Source organism: Rhamphochromis sp. 'chilingali' (assembly GCF_963969265.1).
Source record: "Rhamphochromis sp. 'chilingali' genome assembly, chromosome: 7".
Lineage (NCBI taxonomy): Eukaryota > Metazoa > Chordata > Actinopteri > Cichliformes > Cichlidae > Rhamphochromis > Rhamphochromis sp. 'chilingali'.
In genome coordinates this window covers 27,456,547-27,466,688 of record NC_137934.1, presented here as the reverse complement: position 1 = coordinate 27,466,688, position 10,142 = coordinate 27,456,547, and the positions used below count along the sequence as shown (strand labels likewise).

Here is a 10,142-nt window from a genome sequence, read left to right as displayed (position 1 = left end):
TGAAGAGAGGACACTGATAATACACAGACAGATAAAACAGAGATGAAAGCACAGACCAACCCTCCTCCAAGTATCTGCTTATTTTGTTGCTGCTGGTCAGCAGCAGCAGGAGCCACCAACCACCTACAGGCAAAGTAGCACATTTAAAGGAAAAGCTGACAATGACTCCTGGTGGTGACCAGGAGTCATGTTTTCAGTTTTTCTTCTAATGATGTTTTTTTGGATTGAATTTAGAAAATATATTTGGTTTTTATAGTTATCTTGAACAAAACAGAAATCATCACATTGTTTGGAGCAATTTTCCCAAAAAGATTTTTATGAAAACACACATGGAGAAAATAAAAACATTAAAAAGTATAATTTAACAAATAAACACTTGGGTCAGTGACTGAAAAGTAATGATAAAGTTTAAGATGTTACTATTTCAAAATAAAATCTCCACCACAATCAAACATTACAGTGAAGTGAATACATTTGAAGAAAGACTGAAGTAGCTGTAACCTGTGACACAAAGGTGTACATTTGATAGTATGCAAGAAATCAAAACCTTTGCCTGTTATACTAAAAGTACAAAATGTAATTGTGAATAAAGAAAAAATGTTCCCAGATCATTTTCACTTCACTAAAATGTTTCAGCTTAAATGAACTTCTGCATTTGCTGTGTATATGATTGAGTTACAGACCACTGGGCACAAACGTTTGATGGGTCCTAGCTCCTTACATGACTACTGCTTTCTTACACTGTCAATCCAAATACTGACGTCATTACTCTGGTCCAATCATCTTCTCGCTTGCCTTCTTTGAGCCAATTAGCCTCTGCTTTGCATGGTTTAAATTGGTGCTCTCCACCATTCTTCCTTTCAGACTCCTCCCCATTGCTATCTCAGACACAGAGGAGTTCTGTCCTACCTCAATGAAAATACAAACTTCCTCGATCTAAATGACACAAAGTAAAGTTTGGGAGGGTTTAGGCTCCCAGTGAGCAGAGGGTAATTCAATATAAATCCATCTACTTACCAAGTTTACACTGGGACATGTGTCTTTTTTTATTCTGTTTTTTGTAACAGTGGTGATTTGAGTGTAAAAAAATATGAATTAATGAAATTTAGTTTAAGGTGGGACACAAAGATCATGTAGTGACTTAGCCATTCATGGAGATGCAACAATGTACAGTGTTGTGAAAAAGTACTTGTCCCCTTCTTTTCCTCATTTTTTGTGATTTTGTCACAAAAATGACACGAGTAAGTACAAAATGTAGTTTTTTATGTTGATGGTTGATGATGATTTAATTTATTAAGGGAAAAAAGCTATCCAAACCTAACTGGCCATGTGTGAAAAAGTAATTGCCAGTGCCATCCTTGGCATAAAGAACTGCAATTAAGTGTGATAACCAGTAATGAGTCTTTCACATGGCTGTGGAGGAATTTTGGCCCACTCATTGAAGAATTGTTTTAATTTAACCACAATGGAGTGTTTTTGAGCATGAATGTCCTGTTTAAGGTCATGCCAAATCCTCTCAATCAGATTCAAGTCCAGATTGTGACTAGACCACTCCAAGACCTTTGTTTTGTTGTTTTAGCTATTCAGTGGGAAGTTTGCTGTTGTGTTTTGGATCATTGACCTGCTTCCTAAGCTGTGTGTACTTGAGCTTCAGAGCACGAATTGTTGGCCACACAGTCCTTCAGGATTTTCTGGTATAGAGCAAAATTCATGGTGTGGCACTGTTTTTTACTTCAAGTCATGTTTCTCTATTGCTATTGCTTTATGCTATTATGCGTTTTAAACTAAACTACAGTGTAGTTTAACTAAACTAAACTACACTGTAGTTTAGTTTAGTTAAGGTTAAACTAAACTAAACTTTAGCCCATCCTGGAAGACGGCAACAACCAGTTTACTGCCAACACTTACTTATCACTCATGCTTTCGCTTATGTCCAGATCTGTCCTGCTTCCACGGCATCTCCACACCAGACTAGCAGCTATTTATAAACACAATATTCTCAAAACATTTTGGGAATTTTTACTTTTACACAAAGTGATCACTAAAAATCTTAGTGTTTTAATTACCAACAGTTTAACTTCAGTGTAATCAACCAAAATCAGTTACTGCAGAGTGGTGGGGCTGCTTTCAAGGGCTCCCTTAATCACACGGATTTGCCACATATTTGTTTTGGATTTTTTTTTAACATTTATTTTTATCCCAAATGCCCCACTGACACAGCCCTCAAGAGATCTGTGGTTCCTCCCGGGACTGCGTCAGGGGGCTTTTGCTTGTTAGGGAAAGGTGTGAAAGGGAGAGTGGCTAAACTGCTGGTGCAGAGTATCAGTGCATAATCTGGTTAAAATGACAGATTAAGGTTTAAAGAGATCTCTATCTATACAGTAGTATTCACAGTTGATTTTATGTACAGTAACTACATTATTGGTTACATTGTGCTGCAAAGGAAGCAACAGCATTATTATTAAAAGGTGTTTCCTTCATTCTGTTGTTGACATTTTTATCAGGCAAGTTTTTCCAGCAGGCGATGGTGGAAAGAACGAAGGCGTGCCAAGATCTCCTCCAGAGTGGAAGGAGGAGTCAAAATACACAGCCTGAGAGAGAAGGAAAAAGAAACACACCAACACAACATTAACATATACTACCTTGAAAAAGAACAGTCACATGAAAACTACTTACATTTTTAATGTGTTTAGATCACCAAGCATTTGACCTTTGGAATAGTGCCTGCATTTGCTCGATTTTACCAATTTTAAATATATACAACGAAACTAAATAGAGCCCTACATTTCATAAAGTTACAAATAAAGGATCCAGATTGTGTGCTAATTATTAGAACCTAATTATTAGTATCTGATTAACTAGTACTTATATAGCATTTCTTGCACTTGCTCTAACTGAGCACTAGAAGCACTTTATTACAAGACATGTTTCCCTATTCACACACATTCATATAATGCTTTAATCTGTACTAAAGTGTTAGCCAGTAAGCGTGGCTTCACAGAAAGATCTGTGAAACTGGTTTATTTTATTATATGTCTTTGTGTTGTTTCTGTGCTGCTAACCAACCAGGCTAGCAATAGCTGACAACTCTGTAATATGGCCACTTCTGGCTTTAAAAAACAACAACAACACAGTTAGGGACTTGAATGTTAACATTGAGGCTTCAGAAACCAAAGAGTGACAGTTCGTGGGTTAACTTAATCTTTTACATACAGTTTGCTATTTAAGATTTTTCAAAAACCTCTTTAAATAATGCGGTAGGAATGAGAATGCAATTCCAATAAAATTAAGCAATTAGCAATCAAAAAAGACCCAAGTAAAAATGTTAATGAGATAATGGTCAGCACAACAGCATCAGCAAACTGTTTATTTTGTCTACAAATCATTCTCTACATTTTTTTCACAAAATCACACATTTAGGGGACTAAGGGCTAATTAAAGATCTGACTAGAAACATAAAATAAAATTTTACCTGATGTGATAGTTTTTATCTTCCTGTCCATTCTCACACCCTGCCCCCACACAAATACCCTCTTCTCTCAGCAACCTCTGACAGTAAAGCACATCCGCCTTCACTTCCAGCCTCTGAAATTAAAGACAGTAAAACATTGTATCAATTTATGATTTTCACTGTTACATAAAAATGCAAGCAATTAAATGCTGGATTTTTAATGTTAACAATTTTTTTTACTCATATATACTGCTCAAAAAATGAAGGGAACACTTGAAAAATCCTAACTTTTCCTGACTGAAATCCTTACTTTTGGTAAGATTATAAATCTCGCTCATCCAAGTTGTGGGAGACGAAAAAATGCTTCTCCCGCTAAATTGATTCTTTCATTCACCCAAGTGACAGAAGAAGTGACTTGGGTGAGATCCAAGTGAAGAGAGACCTTTTTTTCTTCAGGGTGCATTTATGTTCCCAAACTGGGAAGTCTAATGTGATGTGGGGCAGTTTATAAGTTGATATAAACTGCAGTGGGCTTTTATTTTGACATTATTTTAATCTTAAAAGCAAAGCTGTAAAAACATACTGGATTAAATTTTACCCCTGAAATTTAAAAAAGTAGGAATGTAAAGTTCCCTGAAATCGAATTTAAAAAAAAAACAGGCACACAATCAGAATAACATCCATATTTTTATCTTTGAAATCTCACCTTAGCCTCCTCTACGATGTGAGGTGGCAAGTGTACCCGGGGATAAAGAAAGAGTCCTGCCATTGATGGCTGACAGCTCATCCCTTCTACTCTATTCAGAAACTCACACGCCCGTTTAGCATTCTGGGAAAGAGTATCCTCAATATGATGAATCTCCTTTAAGAATAAAATAAATATTACTGTAGGCTGGGGAGCTCCTTGAAAAACACTCATTTACTCAACTGCAGTTTTATTCAACATATTGTATCTCATATCCTCTTGGATGCTATGGCTCACTGGGTCATGCTGACGCTGCACCAATGCTGTAAATATTCACAAGACTTTGGATTCACCTAACAGAGTATATCAGGGAAAGGAACAATCCCCCTGCCAGTTTAACAGTTCAAGTGTTATGATAATGGTAAATGGCCTGCATTTGTATAGCGCTTTTCTAGTCCATAGGACCCCAAAGCGCTTTACACTACATTCAGTCATCCACCCATTCACACACACATTCACACACTGGCGATAGCAAGCTACATTGTAGCCACAGTTGCCCTGGGGCGCACTGACAGAGGCGAGGCTGCCGGACACTGGCGCCACCGGGCCCTCTGACCACCACCAGTAGGCAAACGGTTAGTATCTTGCCCAAGGATATTTGGCATGCAGCCAGGGTGCAGCCTGGGATCGAACTACCGACCTTCTGATTAGTGGCTGACCTGCTCTGCCACCTGAGCTACCATAGGACAGTCCCCTTACCTGTGTGTATGAGTTATAGGAAGAATCTTCAGGTCTAGGTGGATTAACACTAAGTTCCAGTGCCAGCTGTGGTAACACTGAAGCGCTGGAAATGACAGTTAAGTACTTTTTCACTGCTGGGTCAATGTTGATTACCTCCATATACCCTCCTCTCAGACCACCCCTAAACAAAGCAAATGCAGAGTTTAATAAACAGCATTGATTAACACTGATGAATGCTCTATCATTCAGGAAAGGAAATTCCAAAAGGTTAATTGTATTGATCTGGACATTGTATTTTCAGAGGCAGAGAAAACGCTTCTCGAACTCATTCCAGTGACTCCTTCAGTCACTCAAACCAGTGACTGACTAGGATGAGTGACAGAATCAACTTTGTAGGGTGTTCTTATATTCCCATCAGCAGTCGATTTGTATATTAAAAATGGACCCTACCGAGATGCCAACCACTTTTATGCTCTGAAGCTTTAAGAAAAAGTCAATTTTAGAGTTATTATATTTGAAGGCAAAAGTGATCATATTTAGACATGAGTGTTCATTTATCAACTAACAGTAGCAAGCTTGGTTAGAAAGTCCATAAACTGTACAAGTACATAGATATCTGTGAAATAGAGCTAACTAATAAGGACATTGGGATAATAGGGACAATGACTAACACATGTTGAGGTTAGACATTGATCATTGAATGACACTCACTCTCCTATGTGGGCTGTGGAAATTGAATGTAAAGACACCAGCTCCATTGTCTCAGCATACATTTTACCCATCTCAGACAGCACTTTCTTGTAGGAAATAAATTCTTTGTCCTGGCCGTACACACTATCCTGGTGCACCTAGACAGTACAAGTGAACATCAAAAGAAAAAGTGAAAAGTGAAAACCTGCACAACTCCTCCAAAGGGCAAGGGCTAAACTAAAACAATGAGGTTTTATGATATTTGAATTACTACGTGCTGACCTCGAGCTGCTTTTATAATAGCCCACTGCTTTCTGACCTTGGAACTATGATCTTGAAGGATTACATACTAAAATTGTGTATTTTATTGTCTTTACCCATATGGTTGGAGAAGAATTTGCTTATGTGTGATTTTCTGAAACATTATAGCATCATTGTGGTAATAAAAACTGTTGTATAGCTCTCTCCATGCCCTTTTTAATATGACATATTACTTAACATGGTTTCTTGAAGTCAACCTTGGATGCTAACAATGAAAGTTTGAAGACAATCTATAAAAAATTGTGGGTAATATAAGTTTGTTTGTTTTTTTTTTACATATTTTTATATTTGGTTTCACTTGATTTTCACAAACATTAAGTCAGCTCGAGCTGTTACTGGTAGCTACCATCACACAAACTTTGTACATGATATTTTGAAAACTGTGGAGGTTAGACTGCTAACAAACAGGCAGGCAAAAACAGCCAGACTGATGATGTACTCTTTCTCTTTGAGGGGAGAGTAAACGTTATGCTTGTGGTCACCTCTTCAGCCAGTATGATGAGGCCATTGGTAGCAGCAAAGTGAATCACCTTCTCAATAGTTTCTCTGTCTTGCACGTAACCTACCAGGGGAAAAGTCACATTATTGAATGAGCTTCTATGAAGTAGCTGTAAACCACAAATCCACATGTGCAGTGCAAACAGCTAGAAAGAGACTCACATTTTAGTTTTTATTTAACTCTTAGGCTTTAAGACAGTTGACCTCTTAGCATGATATAGTTTTAAAAAGAGGACGAGGATTCTCTTAACGTATACACGAATATAGAATAGATCAAAAGCTGTGCAGGATGTACCAACAATGGGCTGCTCACCTGTAGGTTTTCCTGGGTTGCTGATGTATATGGCTTTGGGCTCACAGTGGACTCTTCCAGCCTCTAAAGCTCTATGCAGCTCATCCAGGTTTACAGCCCAGCCTTGTTCTTCAAAAAGACGGTATGGAACCAGTGCCAGCCCAGTCATGTCCAGCAGCATGGGCAGAGTATGTGGACAGGGCATGGGGGTCAGCACACCTGTCTGAGTTTTGCCCTCTCCGCTGGTAAGCAGGTTCAAAAACACCTATAGTGCAAAAATTATGTTGTTTTTGTCATAATAATAATAATAATAATAATAATAGATGAAAATAGTGGGTAGTTTTGTGCATGATCAAAAGATGTGGTTGCAGCAAAGTGGTGAATTCACAGTAAGGAATGGTGTGGGACTGATACACAGTGGCGGTGGTGCTCATGGTCAGTGTTCGGTTACATCAAGCATAGCAGAGATTAATTTTAATTTAAGCTGAAGAGAGTTGATTACAGCTTAGACTCATTCACTCAAGTCCTCCTTTATGCCAGTTATATACTATGATAAAGACACTGTTAGTGTAGGAAATAGAAATCAGTCTAAATAGCTGGGGGGGGGGGGGGGGGGGGGGGGGGGGGGGTTTGTTTTTCATTCACTGCTTGTATCCTAGATACAGATTCAAGCTAAGTACATTTGTATTCTCGTGTGCTGATATTTTTATATTAAGATACCAGCAGGTTCAGTTACCTTTGTATAAAAATAGATGGTAGAATTGTCCTTCAAGGAGCTACCTTTTACTTTCTTACTCTGAGTACATTTCAGAGTCTGCACTTGTTCGCTTCTGCAACTTCTTAAGTGAAGAAGTTGCAGAAGTACGTTAACTTTTACTGCATTTTACTTTTCCTTTTTCTTGGCTTTGCCAAGTGGTTACATTTCTGGTGGTTACAAGTTAAAGGAATGGTTGGCCTGCGTCTCACAATCAGGATTTAAAGTGTCTGTCAGAGTCCAGAGAATAAGAATGATTTGCTAAGAAACACACCACATCACTCACAGATTACATCTGGTGGAACACCTTTCCAAGAATTGGCCAATTTTTAAGCATTTCTTAAGTAACTAATTATACAAAGCAGAAAGATATAGCTTTATTTAAAAAAGAAAACAAAAAGAAACCTTCATTAAAATGTTCAGTATAAAGTGTCACACCGACAAACTCTTCTGTAATCCAGTAGTTAAGATAATGTCTTCTGGATGAGAAGGCACGCCACCATCTCGCCTTGTGATAAATTCAGAAATGCTTTTCTGGACTTGTGGTAAACCACCGGAGGTTGTGGAGTATGAACCTGTCACAGGCAAAGTGATTAGACTGGCCAGCAGAAGCATTTATACTCACTTTGTGCATTGCTTGCAGATATAATTGTTTTTTCTCACCCACACTCCCTCCAGAACACATGTCCAGAAGCTTCTGTGCCCTTTGCCTGACATCCAGAGGAAGGCTTTTTTCTTTGAGGAGCTCAGGGTACAGACACACTGCCATAACCTAAGAAAGCAATCAGAAAGTGATGTGCTCAGGTTGACAGAGAAGTGCAGGTAAAATTCACAGATGATACATAAAACACCAACCTGGCGAATAAATGAGATAGGTGGCATTCCTGCCTTGTGTGGATCACCTGAGCTGACATCAATCACACTCTTGAAGGGTTTTTTTACACTCTGGAAAAATACATCAGTGTTTATCAATATTGACCGTTTTTTAAATTGACAGCTAAATTCTATCTATGCCAATCATGTACTTATCTCTTTAACCCTTTGACATTTGGTTTTCCCTTGGCTAATTTAAACTATATAGAGATAGAGAATGAATTCAATATTAACCATATATGACATAACCATAGCTTATACTTGTGGTTAAAAATGTACACTCATCCTCATCCATTTCCTTGACGTGGAGGTCAAGGAAATGCTGGCCTTTTTTTTTTGAATAAGTAGAAGAATAAGAGAGCACAAGGGAAAAAATAGTCTGATCTGTGGCCTTAATATTTATTTGGTTTTCAGACATTTCATTTGTAGTAACTATCAAGTTACTATATATATATATATATATATATATATATATATACCACAGGTGGATATAATCCTTTGACAAAAGAGGATAAGCTGCAGATGTGTGGTTGACCAAATTGAATGACTACTATTTACTATTAAACTGCTAACAATGACTCATAATTTATACTGTCTCTCAACTTCTTTACAGCTGACTCACCTGTGCAATCTGCTCTGAGATGCATGCTGCTAGACCCTGCAGGTTCACTGGGGCTCGGATCCCACGCACCCTGGGATTCACGTCCTGCACAGTGCTCATCTCTCCTGATTCAACTGTCTAACTGATCAAGGTCCAGTGAGAGGCCTGGAAATACACTCAGGAGGCGGGTACTTTGTAATTAGAATACCCGCCTCCTGATGAGTCTGGTCTTTAAGAGAAGACGGTGTCAGATTATTCAGCACCTTTTAAATTCAGATTTAGAAAAGAGCAAATGAGGAGAAACTAATACGGAAGAAATATACTCTTTCCTTCAAAGTTGCTGCTGACTGGTACACTCCAGGCTAATCACAGTTTGCCAGTGGTAACGCAATAGTGTTATCTGATTATATCTGAAGTTTTTGTGCCTTAATTGTTAAACTGCCTTTAATATCTGAAATTGTCCATATGACTTTTTCAACTGTGACACTTTTTGTATAAATAAAGCTTAAAAATGAATTTTACATACTTGGATATCAGCATATGTTTGAATCGGAATCCTTTGTAGTTTTTCTGCAGTCTGTTCATTTTGTTCGCTTTTAAATGTTTACCAGAGAAGTCTACTATTCTTAGAACTTGAACTTGTTCGTTTAAGACTTTTCCTACTTTAAAAACAAAAGAAATGTTTTAACCTTGTGACAAGCAGCACAGTCTGGAGTTTAAATATAAAACTAACTGCTTGTTACTGACTGACATAATGGGCCTTAAGTTCAAAAGTATAATCATACAGCAAAATAAGATCTTTTATTATTCCTTGGTGTAATAACGTTTTAAAGAGTTAGTACAAGCAGATATTGTCATGCCTTTTTAAAAAACTGAGTATATTTTAATCTGGGAGTATTTCCTGTAATTATATCTATTGTCGCTCTATGAATTATGTTAACTTTGCAGCTTTCTTCTTGTTTGATGGCAGATACTCCCTTCACCCTGGCCAAAAAGCCTAAAATGACCAAAGAAAAGTGGGAAACAGCTAAACATGAGAGGTTTTTAGACAAAATTGGTGTTTTTTTTCCATTGATTAAGCACTTTTTCCAGCCAAGAGTGATACCATATATGCCCTATAGCTGCAGAAAAGGCTAACATTGTTATCTTTTTACAAAAAAAAACAGCTAAACATAAGAGGTTTTTGGACAAAGTGTGTGTTCTCCATTCTTTAAGCACCGGTTCGAGCACCAGTTC

The 10,142-nt window shown here is 37.8% G+C and overlaps 1 protein-coding gene across 1 annotated transcript; it reads right to left on the bottom strand.

Annotated features, from left to right (window-relative positions):
* Window positions 1–299: 299 nt before the first annotated feature.
* On the bottom strand, window positions 300–8,610 carry LOC308400330 (alanine aminotransferase 2-like). Its single transcript, XM_080887973.1, has 10 exons — window positions 8,288–8,610; window positions 8,096–8,204; window positions 7,871–8,007; window positions 6,700–6,943; window positions 6,371–6,450; window positions 5,589–5,725; window positions 4,896–4,980; window positions 4,158–4,313; window positions 3,473–3,585; window positions 300–2,591 (listed from the first exon to the last, which is right to left on the bottom strand). The coding sequence occupies exons 1-10, from the start codon at window positions 8,312–8,314 to the stop codon at window positions 2,501–2,503; spliced, it is 1,179 nt and encodes a 392-aa protein (XP_080744099.1). The 5' UTR covers window positions 8,315–8,610; the 3' UTR covers window positions 300–2,500.
* Window positions 8,611–10,142: the final 1,532 nt, after the last annotated feature.